This window comes from Anopheles merus, chromosome 3L (genome assembly GCF_017562075.2).
Source record: "Anopheles merus strain MAF chromosome 3L, AmerM5.1, whole genome shotgun sequence".
Lineage (NCBI taxonomy): Eukaryota > Metazoa > Arthropoda > Insecta > Diptera > Culicidae > Anopheles > Anopheles merus.
This window is the reverse complement of record NC_054085.1, coordinates 31,868,943-31,885,623: the sequence shown is the minus strand read 5'-3', so window position 1 is coordinate 31,885,623 and position 16,681 is coordinate 31,868,943. Positions and strand designations below refer to the sequence as shown.

The 16,681-nt window shown below is 43.9% G+C and overlaps 1 protein-coding gene across 9 annotated transcripts in view; it reads left to right on the top strand.

The window, feature by feature from the left end:
• LOC121599388 (D-beta-hydroxybutyrate dehydrogenase, mitochondrial) overlaps positions 1–16,165 on the top strand; it is a 44,332-nt gene extending 28,167 nt beyond the window's left edge. For all 9 annotated transcript variants that reach the window (XM_041927145.1, XM_041927150.1, XM_041927146.1 and 6 more), the window contains exons 4-7: positions 11,710–11,913; positions 15,171–15,324; positions 15,407–15,765; positions 15,833–16,165. In XM_041927145.1, the coding sequence (XP_041783079.1) occupies positions 11,710–11,913; positions 15,171–15,324; positions 15,407–15,765; positions 15,833–15,991 (876 nt within the window). In that variant the 3' untranslated portion in view covers positions 15,992–16,165. The remainder of the gene's footprint in view (positions 1–11,709; positions 11,914–15,170; positions 15,325–15,406; positions 15,766–15,832) is intronic.
• The last annotated feature ends 516 nt before the right edge of the window (positions 16,166–16,681 follow it).

Here is a 16,681-nt window from a genome sequence, read left to right as displayed (position 1 = left end):
ACCTTGTGTAGCGTCCCGCTGCGCAAAGCGACGGAAGAAATCAAGGCGTTCGGAGAATTTTATCATGCCTTCCTTTTCTCTCCAACGGCAAATTTGTCGAGCAGCTCGTCGAGCTGCCCGTCCCTGGCTCCGCCTCATTCCCCTCGCCTGAGCGCGCTGCCGAAGGTTTGGATGTGTTGGTGCATCAGACGGCCAATCGCTATCAGCCGTCGTCCGTGCTTTTTCCCTCCATAGCGCCATCTCTTTCTTACTTGTGGTCAATGCTCATGAGTTGCTGTGGCGCTTAAAAAAGCTGTTAACAAACATTGCGGCAATGTAGTTGCATTTTCACAAATCAAACTAAAAAAGTGCAATGAGTTCAAACGCTGCAATGTAAAAATGACCAAGGAATCGCTAGCGCACGATGGAGGGTTTGCTGTGCAACGCGCAGAACCCTAATTCGCATTAGCACGTTCAGCCCAGCGCTAATTTTCATCAACTTTTCTTTCCGCCGGCATCTAGAACGCAAGTTGATTGTGAAACCAGTATGCTGGAAAGTTCACTGGCAGTCCCTGGGGCCTGCCATCGAACTGAACGTGCAAAGCATTAAGCGTAACTTTGTTACACTAAGCTTTTGCTTTCGTATGGTTTAGATTACACAGATATGCTGAGCCGTCAGCGCATGGGTGTGTACGTGCGTGTGTATGCACTTTCGCCAAATGTGTTTTCTTCCGGAATATTATGATCCATCGGTCAAAACAGGAAGGTGTTTATGACAGTGGCGAAAGGACGAGTTGAGGTCCATGTAAATGGTAACTGATGACCGGGAGGAGGGGGTACTGGCACACAGCTGTTGGGAGATTGAACAGTATACTTAAATCGGCGGCGCGGGGGGGGGTGGCCAAGGGACCCCTACGATCATCGGTCACAGGCCTTAAAATTGTTGCCGGCATGGGGGAGGGGGAGAGCTGTGCAAATAGTTCTCCAGCCACGGGGCCCCAACGACCATCTTTTCGGGGGCCTTTATCGCTAATACTCTGTCCACTTGTTGTTGTTGTTGTTGTTGTTGTTTTATTTACGAGGCCTCTGTCCACTTGTAGACATACGGCATACTATAGACTAGAGATCTTCAGCGACCGCCTAGTCCGCCTACCGTTAGATCCGCCGCTGGTTCATGACGGTGTTTTTTTTTGTGGAGGAGCATCCTTCCCCCTGCCTGCAGCGTATGCATCGGACAGGAGACAGTGTGGCAGTATGCAAGTTGCCCGCTGGATAGGAGCGATCCCGCGGCACCTCATTACTCACATCTGCATGCCCGTCGTGGATTCTAACCGCGTATGAACCGTCCGCCGTAGCAAGGGCTGACTATCCGGCTACGTGGTACTCAAGTCCTGAAAAGACCGACATGATCGCGTAGGCTATTACCCCAACAATAATAATAATAATAATAAGAAGAAGAAGAACTTAGCATAACAGTCCACACCCGGAGAAGAGATTGGCTTGTCTTTATTGCTGCCGGACTACCGCTGTGACGCGACAAACGCACGAAATGCCCTCGACCAAAGGACATGAACCTACCGAGCCGAACCCATTCCAAGGCAGTGCCAGTCGAACGGCGTCATGATACCGGCTTGCCCAGCCAACAAGCCACCAGATTCTGGACGGGCAGGTGCAGCACCATATGCGCGAAAGAAATTTGCTACATATCACACGCACGTTTGCTTCGATCGTGTGCCTTTTTAACACCCCCAACAGCAGAACCGATCGCAAAGATCGTGGTGCCAATCCGATAGTTGTGTTGTCTCTCAGGTAGCGAAATCGAAAATGCATGGACTTTGTAGCCGCAGCGGATGAAAATGTACGCATCAGAATCAAATAGTTTTGGGGTTTCCACACGCACACACACACACACAGACACAAAAACACACACACACACGCACGCGAGCACGCACGCAAGCACACATGCACGTACGCGTGTACGCGGGCAGGCACCCGCGAAAGCGCAAACGCAAGCACGCACCCACGAAAGCGCGAACGCAAGCACGCACTCCCCTCCCCCCCCCCACCAGACCACCCCCCCCCTCCCCGCATGATCGATTACGGCTGCCGTATCGGTAGAACGGCTGGTTCAGCTTTCTTGTATCGCATCCTCATTCAAAGCGCCGGGCGGGGTGGGGGATCGCGACATGATAGAGTGAACGGTCACTTTCCCCGCGCTGTGTGCGTGTGTGTGTCGAGACCCAAAACTGTTACTCCTGAATAAAAAAAAAAAAAAAAATTATTGCCACTATACGCCGTGCTACATGATGCTTAGAAGGTCATTGAAGCATCAAACATGTTCTAATAAAAAAATATTAGTTTAGTGTTAGACGTTCTCCTACGCTTGTTTTAAATAGGCTTCTTCACCCTCAATTGGCAGGGGCATTAAATGGCCTCATCAGCAGCGGCACGAAATAAAATAAGCCATCAATACACCTATAACACTTTAAATCCCAAAATGAACCAGCTTCTCCCGCATCGTCAAGGTCACACACGAATAAATAAATGCTAACACCCACCAATTACAATACACAACCGCAATGCACATATACACCAACGCATACACACTGATTAGCTGACGGCGAAAGGCACGGGCTGAAGCGCAAGTAAGGCAAGGCAAGGTGGGGAAAGGGAGTGAGAGGAAGAGGAGGAAGAATGGGCGCCAAAATTTTTGAATTTTTTTACCGTTTTTTTGCTCCACCGTCTGAAATAGTTCATCCATTCCTTCAACAGATGGCGCTCGTTCCGCACCTAAAAGCTGCAATAAATACGCTGGCTATCGTAGTTTCGGCTGAAGTCCAGCGCTGTTTTTTGCGTATTTTTTGACACAAAACGACGCAAAAAACTACGCAGAAAACTGCTCGAATCTGCGCAGCGGGGTGTGAACGTTTTACTGTAGTCGCTGTTTATTGCAGCTTGAAGCGGGAAGCGCCTAAAGGTATGCAATTAGCTGAGCACATAATTTCATGCGGAAAGGAACCGGCTGAAGTGCGTATTGGAATTTTGTTTTTAGTTTTACAGACCTGGATACTTGGTAAATGAAATTCCAAGAATCAATTTATTATAACCATACTTTAACATTCAAGTACAGTGTAAAATTTGATTAGGATTTCATTTTGGTTTTTAACTAATTGCCCTTAAACTAATTGAAAAATTCTTTGTATACTTTTGGCCCTGGCACTGATTTTCGTTTCCAGAGTTAACCTAGCCAATTCGGCATCGATAAAGCATTATTGGTCACTGTGAATACTAATTCGGGAGACGTAAATCCTCAATTCGACACAGTGAGAAGGATAAATGGGATATAAACAATGCGACGTAAACAATGAAAGCAGCCTACCCTGGATTTTCTTGATTTGCAGCTGAAAAACAAAGCTTTTAATATGAAGTTGAACTAATGTGTAAGAAATTTTTATATTTTTAACTTAAATGGCAACTAAACATAATTCAAGATCTTTGCGACCAAGAATATTACGACCAAGAATATTGTGACAAAGAATTTTTCGACCAAGAATTTTACGCAAACAATTTTAATTCAAAAAAGTTTGTTCGTTTGTTTAAACAAAATACGGTTTTTCCTAAAACTAACCTTCTCTATTCTCATCAAATTTTCAAAAAAAGTTTCCCTGCTAATTTTGACATAATGTTCCTTCTCTTGTTCACTACGCTATGTAAATATGCTTGTAACCGTTCACACTAGATTCATTGCATTTACATATCAGATGGTGCGTTCATAATGGAAAGTGCCGTAAAACATGAATGATAAGCAGTTCTGGCAGGCAACACTGAAGCCCACCACCACCCGAGGGCAGCTGACAACAGAGTGTTCTACAGAAAGAAAACAAAAGGAATGATTTTCCCTCCCACGTGCTCGCAAGAGCGCTTCGAAAACTAAGAAACCCACCCGTGTTCCGGCCTCATACCAACCGAACGGCACCGAATGTCCCAGCAGTGTGGGTGTGAACACTGCCCGAAATGATTGGCAAATAGTGGTAGCCAGACTTTCGATCCATTTCAGACGACCGTGCGGAGCAAAAGGCCAGAAAAAAGATCCTTTTTTTTGGGGGGCGGCCACATGAAAAAAAGGACGGCAGGAGAGAAAAGCTTAAGCGAGACAACCGCTCTTCCGTATCGTATGCCTGCCGTCTGTATCGACCGATCCGCTGAATCATTGGGTGTCTTCTGCCGATTCGCTAAAAGCATGTCGCAATTAGTATCAGCGAAAAGGAAAGAGCCGTTTCTTTTTGCTCTGGCAATAGTTTCGCTTCCCACACTGTTCGAGAATTGCTCAAGCACGCGGTAGTTTGTTTCATATGCACATACATTGCTAAAGCGTGTCGAACGTGTCCCAAGATATGAGTCCAGGACGTGCGTCAGTTTCACACGTCGTAAAGTTGCGCCCGTTGTATTGCACACACAATCGCTGCACCATTTTGCTAAGCCAACAGACAACAAACAACAGCATTTGAGCAGGGCAACAGTGTAATGTATCGTACAGGCACAGCCGTGCCTGTGCTTCCTTCTCGTGCTGTGCAGGCTGTACTCTAGTAGACTCTAAATCCCGGTCACATTCCGTCACGCAGAGCGCAACATTCCCAACAAGAATCCGTTTCTTTCGTTCACCCCTGCTCCTGCATGCTACGACACAGCAACCCACACGCTTTGCGGGCAAAACTTTGATTTTTCATTCCAGAAAACCAGAGCGAGAGCGATAGAGAGCGTGGGAAATCTGTGAATACTGATTGGCATATCAGCCGCCTGTACCATCTTACCCCGTGTGTTTGCTTTTCGCCTACTTGCGAAACCCTTGCTCGTCTCGAAAAAGCTCCGCTTCGGGCGGCATTGGCAAACAGCATCCGCCCCGCGGCGTAGGATGTTCGTAGATATTAAAATTGAGCCATCTTGTCGATCAGTTTTGTGGCCCCGCAAGGGCAAGCTTTCTCGCTACTCGCTTGCATTAAGCATTTTGGCTAGAGTGTACCAACAACAAGAACAACAACAAGAACAACAACGGCACATGGGTTACCATCGATGTAAAGGTTACTATCGCACCCTAGCCAACAGCCACCAACCATCGTGTTGTACTGGGGATGACTCACCGATTTTCTATTCCTTTTTTGCTTTTTTTCTCGGAGGACTCACTCTCATTGTCATTCATTGATGCGACCCGACTCGCGTTGTTTTTCCCACGGACGCGCACAACTTTTCATTCATTCATTCGCTGGCCGCATCGACGCCACGGCATAAGAAAAGAGAAACACCAAAGAAGCGCTAGAGCCTACCATTTCGAGCGTTTGCTACAGGGACGGACGGATAGTTATGCCAGCCGGCCAGTGGTGTGATTTTTATTCAATGAAATAGTGATGCCTGCCTCGAGCGAGGCTTCTGGCACAAAAATGAGCCCAACTGCGGGGGGGGGGGGAAAGGGGAACGATAGAAGGATCCGGGATACCGTTGGTAGTGTGGAAGTCTGCTAAACCCACGTACGAAATCCGGTCTTCCGGGGTCCGGATATGAATGCTAGACAGGGACTCAAGACGTCAAGAACCGAGCCACTAATGTCTCTTTCTCTCTCTGTCTTTATCTTATAGGGTGATAAGACAGGGGTTTTGTTATAATCCTACGTGACAGCATTTGTTGCGGTAGTGGTGGGGCGAACTTCCGCGTCCGCGTGATCCGGTATCGCCGGAAAGATGGCGTCTGTTACCGCACGCAATCTCATCGAAATCTTTCTCGAGCCGCTCGGTACACGGTACATCTCACTTTCAACCCCCCCCCCCCCCCCCCCTTGTGAACGCACATGGCTTGAGCAGACAAGAATCATTGCAAGGCAAAGTCCAAAGATGTCCAATGCACAGTGGGTACTTTAGGCCAAACTTAAGGATAAAATTTGTGTCTTCCATTCTTCAAACGCAATGGCCTAATTTGTGGGCAAGAATCTGCGAGCGACCATTACTTTAATCTTTACTTCGACCCCTTGTTCCACTCTGTTTGGGTGTATTGGTCGAAGTTCGTTTGCTTTGGAGTAAGGTCATTTTTTTTTTGTTGGATAGACTTTTTACTCTTATCGTAATCTCAATCATCGTCTTTGCTCTTGTTCTGTTCGACGAGCTCTAAGAGAAGTAATGTTAGATCAGGTTCTGACCAGAATAATTAACCTTCTATCTTTATCTGTTCCTTACTTCTGTTCGTTACTTCGTTTTTTCTCTTTCCTTATTTAATTATTGTATTAGTCAAAAGCGGAGAAATAAAGAAGACAAATGTAAACTAAACAAGTACAGGGAGAAAACAATAATGCAAACAAACAGATAAATGCTATTTAAATTGAAGATAAGAAGAAATAGAAGAAGATAAATTACACGAAAAAGCAATCGTCGCAGACAAAGCTGATAATAGAAGAGGACAACAGAGAAGTAAAAAGTGAAAATAAAAATAAAAAAAGAGAATAAAGCTGAGAAAAGATGAAGACATAGGAAGAAGAAAAGACAAAAATAAAAGAAATAATAGAAGAAGAAGAAGAAGAAGAAGAAGAAGAAGAAGAAGAAGAAGAAGAAGAAAATAAAACCAAAGTGACAGAAACATAGCACCTTATAAAGTTTTACCATATTTTGTAGATTTTTGAACTTTTGCTCTAATGAACCCATAGTGAAATGTTGTGACGTTCCAATAGACAACCAACAGTCACTTCTAAAGAGAGATAAAATAAAGACACACACACACACACCAAAAAAAAGAAAACATGATCAAAGGGAAGCATCAAACGAAAGGATACACTAAAGGACGTACTGAGATCAAGGAACAGCAAGAGAGAGAAAGAACGCTAAAATTGATTTGCCTGTTTGCACGATTATACCCGATGGTTCTCTCTCTCTCACTCTGTATGTCTCTCTCTCGCTATGTGTGAGTGTGCGTTATTTTTATTGCACATCTCAATACAGTGCGAAATAAAAATGAACTCAACTACGGGGAAGGGAGGAAGCGCTAGGGAGTTCTAGGAGCAGCAAAGAAAATTCGTTTTCATTCGAAGAAGACAAGAGCGGCGGCCGCGAAGAAAGGCAGAACTAAAACGCGCGTATCATAAAACGCAATGTGGGAAGATTTGTGTAATGGCTTTCTGGTCGATGAAGCGCCTGAATGTATGTGACGCATTCGCTGTGCAGAAGGCAAGCATGGTCGCCCGTTGTCGTCGAGGTTCTAAAGTTTGTTCGTGTTGGCGGTTTTGTTTTTTTATCTTTATTCCCTTTTCGATCCTCGTGAAAACACGGTTCTGTATGATTCATCTTCAACGTCCATCGACTCGGTCACTTTCTTTCGAGCGTTGGCGTGAGAAAACTGTGTTTGCTGCACATCCTGAGTTGAGTCGCGTTGAGGATGAGTCAAGCAGCAGGCCACGACAGTCCACGCATACAAACACTTGCAATTCATTTCAAACTACAGCACGCGGATATTAATTTCGTCATTTCAATAGTATGATTCATTTGGCTCAAGAAAGTACCGGTGCTTCGAGAAAGGTGACCTTTTGCGTGTTTTGCCTCCCAAGACGAAGCTGTCGTCAGAATCATCTTTTTCCCTCTTGGGTGCAAGGATGGTTTTGCTCGAGCGGCGCATGGAGACGCCCTTTCGTTCACTGCCTGGTCCTTTTTTTCCTTTACTGCTCTCTTTCTGCCTTCTCTCGGTTGGCAGCGCTTCAAACGTTCTCCCCTCCAGTATGGTGGGCTGGGAGAGTTGCATGAATTATGCTTCCACTTCTACCACCATTATCAAGGTTACGGAACATTGTGCCCATGATAATCACAATAAATTATCCTGCTTGCAAAAGGGTATCTATCGACGTAGTGCGTGTACGTGTGAGTTTGTGTGTGTGTGTGCCTGTGTCAATGTTTGCTAGCAGCCTCGTCTCGTTTGGCAAGAATTGACTCCAAAAGCGACCATTATCAGACATATTGAACGGCCCGGTGGGCCGGGAGTCTTCGCCGTTTTTTGCGTCGTAGATCTCAGCCGATCCGTATCGTCTCGTCTCGTCGCTTTAATGCGACTCATTTCACTTAACCTTAACCGTGAATGATGCGAACCACTCAGGAGTCCGGCTCCTTTTTTTTGGGTGCGGAAAGTATTTTTAAATCAGCAGTGAATTGTCCCTCATTTTTTGCCTTCAAATCTACATCGCGAGTAACAGCTTTACATTATATTTAGCATCAAGGACGGCGACATTCACGACATGACTGGCCGCGCTAACGAATCGTAAAAAAACGAATGCAGAGCACAAGACAAAAGCAAAGTCAATGATCTCTATGTGTTCTATAAATCAAAGGAATATTTAAAAAATACTGCAGAAGGCACCAGCACGGCCACAACTTTGATTTAATCAGAAACGGAGTTGTTCTCGAACGTATTCATGTAGAGCTGCGATCTTTAATTTGATGATATATTTAAGCACAATTTGTTGATTTATTTTCTTGATTACCTTGTTACCATTAGTTCACTTAAAACGTGGAATAGGAGTGTATAGTATGTGTCGTTTAAAGAAGCTCTGAGAGAATCTATGGTATTAAATATGTAAAAAGCTAAAATACAATATTAAAAAGAACGTGATGAAACAAAACATTACATTTTCACTCATTAGTAAGGCTTTGATTTGTTTTGTTTAGGGGAAATATAAATAATACGCATATCCTTTCCTCACCAGCGATAACCGTATCACCTGATATTGATTTGACAGAAGGAACAGAAAGGATTGAAAGGATCAACAAAGTTCTCACCCATGCTACCTTTGAATGGATACCGAGGAAATGTCAATATCGTGAATGTTAAAGGCCTTAAACTGTTAAACATCTGTTGGAAGAAAATTTATGCAATTGACGCACTCTACGAAAAGAGCAAGTAATAAAATGAAAATTTACTTGACCTGCTTGGCGTTTAAGATTTTGAGAGTGATTATCCAAGAGATCACTCTTATTAGCTGGTTTGCTCAATGACTCTATCCACTCATCACCTTTGTTGCATCGCATCCACTTCAGCTGTGCCGGTTTAATTAAACCCCGAAACCCTCCTAAGACCATCTGAAGCATTTTTATATTTTTTTTATTAAATAGTACACCCACCTGCACCCATATAAACAAGTACACCCAAACGCAAAGTTTGACATGTTTGCTGTACTGTATCGTAACGAGAAATTATTAGGCATCGTCCTTCGAGACCGGCTGCAGCCACCACTCGTGGGCAATGGGCCGATCACTCGGCACAACATGAAATGCTTCAATTTGCACACTGCCACTGCCGATCCATTGCTCAGGGGGTCCGTTTACTTTGGGCCTCCACACCACCGAAGCCACCCTAAACTAAACGATGTAAGCAAAATTTCCCCCGACATAAACCCCCTCCCAACAAGGGCATCACATCGCCAGGATTTGCTCAACTTTTGCAGCCAAATATCCGGCACACGCCGTCTGATCTTCATCGCTCATCGTCGCAACCGCCTGCGCTATGCGCTAGCTCGAGGGAAGGAAAATTTTGCAAAAGATAATAATAGCATTGAATAAAATATGAAACACCGTCACCGTTACCGTGCAACAGCGCACAAAGCACAAAGAGCGAATGTCTTTTGGCTTGTGTAGCTTCCAGCAAGAAGCTCCTGCCCATCTCCCCGCCTTTGCATGTGTCTCCGGAGCTTTATAAAGGCAGCACATAAGGATCGCACTTTTGCTGTGTTTTGTTCCTCTCTGTGTCGGACTACTTAATCGGCATTTTGCGCGTTACAAAGTCAAAATTGGAGGCAGATTTTTTTTTGTATGCACGGCACACAGCACTTGCCAATTATCTCTGCAGAGGATGTCGTTACTGTGTGTGTGTGTGTGTGTGTGTGTGTGTGTGTGTGTGTGTGTGTGGGTATGTGTATTGTTGGAGTAACATCAATGCGCTTGTGGGCCGTTCTTTGGACGATGTAGACTACATAAATTAAATGGTAACATCAAACGAAACCCATCGAATACTACCCATCGTTGCCATTTTTTCTGTTTATTTTTAGCTGTGCTGTAATTTTCTCAAAAAATTTCAAAAATCTTACAAGTTATAAGTGAAATGAATTTTGATACACCTAGTGCATTGCCGATTCTGCAAAATAAACTTTAATTCTGATCAATTGGTTCATTCGATAGCTTTCATTTTTTTTTTCATTTTTTTTATATTCATTGTTTGATGGTTTATTTTGATTGGTTTATTTTTTCTCTTCTTTAGACATTCCTTTGATTTTTTTCATCTTTTCTTTTTCTTTCGATTCTGTTCTTTCTTTGACTTTTAGTGTCTTTTTTTACTTTTTTCCTTTTAATTGTTAAATTGTTCAATGTTAACGTATCGATCTACATCAATTGTTTGAATATTGGCACCAACGGTAAAACGATCACAGGAGTAAAACACGAAGCTAAACGAAAGAAAAGTTTTAAAAAGAGTCGCAGGATAGGAATAAGCGTGTCGTTCAAACCAACAGCGAAAACTCGACAAACTTTTTGATACATTCAATTTAATAAATCGTTCTTAATAGTTGATTTTAGTTCTCAACGTAAGTCTTTAATTTCAGGCTCTAGGGCGTTCACATTATTAGGCAATTTATTCTAATGCAAAGAGAACAATCCTAAGTAGAGGATAATTGAGACATTAAATTTTGCAAAAGAAAACAGTAAAAATTTACATTTTTTTTGTTAATGCAACTAACTCAAAACCTAAATCAGTTACTAAATTTATACCAATATTTAAAACTTTTGACCAGTGCTATCATTTGCGTTTACCAACCGTACTGTATTTGTTAATTATCGCCCTTCTCCTATGATTTACACATACAAGCATACCCAAATCCCACAAGCGAAAATGCAATAAAAACCACCAAATTTTTCATAGCTCCAACCCTGCCTCGCGACAAGAATTAACTAGCAAGTCATAAAATGTTTATCGTACCGCATTCAACTGACGTGTTTATTTTCACAAATGAGTAAATTCCAACCGAACCGAACGATTCTTCTGTAATAGGAGCTTCTTATGGGGAAAGAACTCCTTTTCTCCTCCAGCTTATAGGAAAACCTCGTTAAAGAACCATCTCAATGTGTATTGTGCGCAAGATGGAATGGAATGAACCCGCCACAGTAGTCACAGTATGAAAGGATGCCTTTCAGTTACTGACGGTCGCACGGTGTCTTTACGATTGATGAAGATAGATCGGTCCAAAAAGATCGGCACACACCTATCCGCGTTTGCTTCTGTAGAGCGTTTGTTTTTTTGGTTTTCCTTTTAATTAAAAAAGAAACCAACTCGATCCAGATGCCACAGCTGCTTCTTGGTAGCTTGGATGGATGTTTTTGACACCTGGAAACACTTGCTCACCTTTCACGTGATTTTCCAGCACGGCTCAGGTTCATCAACCCGATGACATTTATCGAATTGTCCTCTCCAGATTGAAGTGTAAGAAGCCCAACCCAAACCCATCACTTAACCTTTCCTTGTGCTGTTCTGTGTCCCTTGCCTTTTCTTATCGAGCATCAAGCACCCTCAAGGTGATTGCAATCGAACCTTCGGTATTAATTATTGCACCAAAGTGTAGCAATGCTAACGCAAAGTTTAAACCAGTTAAAGTCCTGCCTCCGGGTAATTGATATTGCTTTTAATTCTTACTTTCACCTCGGGTTCACCTTTCTCTCGTTGCAGATTTCACCGCTCGGCAAGGCTGTGCTCATTACCGGCTGTGAGTCACCGCTGGCCCGTGCCCTTGCCAAATATCTGGACGACCTTGGCTTTACCGTGTTCGGTGCGTTCAAGAAGCTGCAGGACAACGACGATGCGACCGCACTGAAGGAGTCCTCCTCCGGGCGTCTCAAGCTGCTCCAGCTGAACGTGACCAGCGAGGTGGAGGTAAGTGCCGGTGGTGGAACGGATACTACTGCGAGCACCATTTTTGAGCTGCACTTTGCAAATGCACGTGTATAGGGGCATTGCCGGGCGCCTGATTTGAATATGATAATGAGAGACGCTTTCGAAAAGGGAGAAGCCCGAAAGCCCGGAGCGAATGCTAACTGCTGTTTGGCGCGGTTCACTTGCTTTCCGTTTTCACTAGAAGTGAAAAGTGCAGAGGAAAAGAAAATGGGACCCATGCTACCCGTGGCCTGCGTGATGCTGGCAATGCAAATGAGTTTCATTTTCAAATGACGCTCCAATACGGACTGCTGGGTGCTGAATGGTTTAAAATGTCAAAACATCGCTTACTTCTCCCATCGCCCATCCGCCAATCTTCCGTCACGATCATTTTGGAAAATGGAATTATGATAAATAAAGTTTCATCGCTCGAGCGCCACAAAACACCTTGCAGCAGCTTCGGAGCAGCGTTGTAAGCTACGGAAAAAGCAAATTACCGAAACCAAACCGAACCATTGGGTTTAGTGGGTGAACGTTTGGTTTCCACCCGAAAAGGTCCCGGGTGTCTTCTCCCATTTCCCGCTTTTTACTTTTTTGTCACAAACCGTCCTGATGAGATCAAAACCTTCCGAAAAACCACTTCCAACGAATCGACGTAACGAACTCGTTCGCCAGAAATTTGCTTTAAATTCCCACCCCGTCTTCTGCCAGCTGACCGGATCTCACTGTTTCAGCGTCCTGCTTATCATTCAGCGCTATTTCGATGTAGCATGTTCCCACATCCCGATTCCGCGAAAATCCATCCCGCTGACCCCGCTCGTTATCGTTTCCCCACTGATTCTTACACTCGTGTCAAACGTCTTCCCTGGCTAGCTGACCTAGATCCAGCTCCGATTCGACCCTTTTTCGGTTCTCGATTCTCTCCCCTACAGCCGTAATCCCAAACGCCAGCGAGTGGGTCATTTTTCAATTCCTCCACCCTGCCGCTTTAAAGTCCCCCGCCCCATCGATAGAGGTCAAACAGGATGAAAGTTGCGTAGGTGAGAATGGTTTATACTCGAGCAATTTCAGTTTGTTTCCAATTAAATTATGATATATCCCTTCGAACGGAAGGATACCTTGCCTTCAGCGTTCAATCTTCGCCCTCCATCGTCGCTGTCCTATGGGAGAGAGTGAGGAAGGATGTTATTGAAAGGAATCGGTAAGGAAAAGTCATCATCTAACACATTTCCAACCCACACACACACAGGACGAGCGTTGGAACATTGCTTTCATGCTCCGAGCAACCCGCAAACGCGGTAGCGGTATCCACCTTCGCTCCAGCGTGCGACAGCGCTTTGGGAAATATATCCTCTTTTAGTGTCCCTATTTTTCCTTTACAACTTATGCAGTTTGTTTGAGTATCCATAAAGCATCCAATTGCCGTTGCAGGGTTGCATTTTCTCACGGGCTTTTGCCGCATACCCCACTGTTACCTAAACTCGTGTCACAAATGGTCACAAAACACCCACATCTGTTGACCGCATTGCCTTCGCGTTGCTTTCCCTTGGTTCTATGAAAAGTTGATATTTTTGTTCGATGCCCGAAAGCGTGGCGGGGAAGCGTATTTCTTCGAATTGTGCAAGATGTCCAGCACAGGAACTTTTGACATTTGACGCAAATGGAAATGTTTGCGTTTTTCACGGTCACGCGGTGCTTACATGGTGCCTGGATTTTTCCTGGAAAGTGTCACACAGTACGAAATTATCAAATTTGAGAGCAAGTTTTGCAAACCAATACACGAACAATGAGCATGGAGTCAGTGGACCGCAATCGGTTCGTTTAGAAGCAATTAAGCATTGGATAGGGGTTTACTTGCATGCTGATTGCTTTGTTATTAAGCGAATTAAGTACACCGTAATACAACTTACTAGACATTTCTTATACCTCAAATAGTTTTTCTTTTTCGTGTTTCAAGTAATAATAATAACAGGAGACCCTCTATATAACACCCACTCGAGTTACGACTACCAGCAAATGAGACAATTTGGATTTTGACAGTTAAAAGTTTGTCGTTTAGCAGAATTTTATGGATTTTTTTAATTCTATCTCTAATAATCGTTACATACTCATTTATGTAAATTTTCCAAAAACCCAGTACTTTAATATTTATATGGTGTAAACGACTTTTGAAATAAAATTAGTTAAAAATAGTAAATATACACGATAATTTGGATTTCGACTCATCAACTTCAATTATAAACTATGTATTAACAGACAATCGATGTACGACTATTTTGACTAACGCCTTGCTTTGAGACTATCCTTCGATCCTAAATACAATTGTATCTCAGGGGTCTCCAGTACTGCTGAAGCTACTTACAGGGTTTCACGGTGGTGCTGACAGGATTGCCACTTTTCTAAAGCTTTTTGATGATTTTAGGCAATAAGAAACCCTGCACACTTCAACTTTGTTTAAATGTAACATACCGATTGAATTTTACCCATAGGTTTTATGTACAAATTAATTACCTTACTATAAAATATTATGTTTTATTAATCACATAATACTATTTTTTATCCTTGTAATCCTTGAATCCCTAATTTTTTTTAAATAAAATAAAATAATAGTAAAGTGAACCAACTGGACGCTTGAATCAACTAAGGAAACATTAAATGATAACAAACAGCCCGTAAACATTTTCTTATAAGACTAACAGAAAATGAACATAAACGACAATTTATTACTATTATTATTCAGGAAAAGGAGTACAAAAATTTAACATTTCTTTCCATTAAACGCTGTACATATTCTCACCGGCTTTTTTCTAAAACTGTATAATTTGCCTTCTGTCTCAAAATTGTGCCCCACCGGTTTGCTGACCCCTGCCGGCCGCTGATATGGTTCATAACGCTCACGGCTCAAACTACGCGTCTTGTCGTCGCAAAACCGTTTAAACGGGCCAGGCCATCATTCCTGGTATGCATATTTTTGGCTGTTCAACTTCTCTTAATGGACCCGCGCGTCATACTCGGCACGGTTCCGGCTCGGCATGGGGCACACAAGTTCCGGCGAACAGTTTGTTTTGTTTCGTCCAAGGTGCATGTTTACCGTCCCGTCCTATTAGTGCCGATGGCTGCGCGATGGCAGTTGGTCGCCTTTCTGGGAAGAAGCAAAACTTCCACTGCACCGACACGGGGCCAAAAACAAAATCCCACTGCAATGCCTCCATCATGCTCATCATGCTCAATTGTTTTCCCTCCCATTTGCCTGACAGATGCTGGAAGCCTCGCTGTACGTCGCCCAGCATCTACCGGCGGGCGAATCGGGCCTGTGGGCACTGGTACACTGCGATCTGTGGAATGCCCTCGGCGAGCTGGAGTGGGTTCCGTTCCCGGTGCTGCGAAAATCGTTCGACGTCAACGTGCTTGGTAAGTGATCCATCGTGCGGATTGAAACCATACCAAATCAACCATCTTGCTTTCTGTTTTCGTGTGTTTTATCCGGTTACAGGTGCCTCACGCTTGACACAGATCATGCTGCCGCTGATTCGCAGTGGTAAGGGAAGAATCGTTTTCCTCTCCTCGGCGCTGGCCCACTTGCCTTCTCCGGTGCGCGGTGTGCTGTGTGCGACTCAGGCCGCCATCGAAGGATTGGCCGTGTGTCTGCGCAAGGAGCTGGCCAACCGTCAGGTCGGTGTGTCGATCGTTTGCGCCAGCGAGCTGACGGCGGGCGATGCTTGGCTGAACGATGAGGATATGCGCGAGCAGGCCAAAACGATGTGGTCGCTGTTGAGCGACGAGCAGAAGAACACGTACGGTGAAGATTACTTCGAGCAGGCCATCCGTTCGCTCGAACCTTTCTGCTACGGGGTAAGCGGTCATTGCGTTGGATTTAACTTTCCGTCGAAAATAAACGTTCTACATGTTTCCCTACCAGGACGGAGACTTCCAGGCGACGGTACGTTCGTTGTCCGACGCAATCGTGCGCACCTTTCCCGTATTTCGCTACACCCCACTAACGTTCAAGGAAAAGTTTCAAATCATCGCCGCGGAGTATATGCCCACCCTGCTGTACGAGATCTTTTACAAAGCTTAGCCACGGGCCAGTGTGCCATAAGTGTCGAAATGTGTGTCCCTTCGTTTTCATAGCGATTTGATGTTCTGTTTTAGGATATGTTGTAGTGTTGCTTAGTGAACTAGTGAACTCTGTGTAATAAAGCAATATTGCTTTGGTTTTGATTAGAAAAATAGATGACACATAAATGTTAAACATATTGAGGTTTTGTTTCATTCTTGAAAGGCAACTTTCGTCCATCGTTATGAATTAATCTGCAAACTGCAAAAATAGCAAAGGTAGCTCTCCTGCGCTCAAATCCACAGAACAAACTTTCCATTCCAAATATTCGTTACATCTTCGTGAAAGCTCTATAGCAATTCGATGTTGTGAAAGCTTCAATTTTATGGGAAAAGCTTAAAGCTTTCGATTGTCGAATAAACCTCGAATCATTTCGGAACAATATTATTTTTCAAAATTTCTGGGAAGAGTGTTATGATGGTAACGTTCCTTTTTAATGGAGGTTTTATAGTTTTGCGTTACTATTTAAGTCGTATCGGGTATAACGAATAGAGTGGAAATCACTTCTTGTTTTTAGCCACCTACCACCCCTATCTCTCTCTCCTTCTCTCTCTATTTATCTCTCTCTCTCTCCCTATTGCTCTCTCTCTCTTTCTCTCTTACTTTGATTTTTTGTTTTCGTCTTATCTCATATAACGGTATATCAATCGT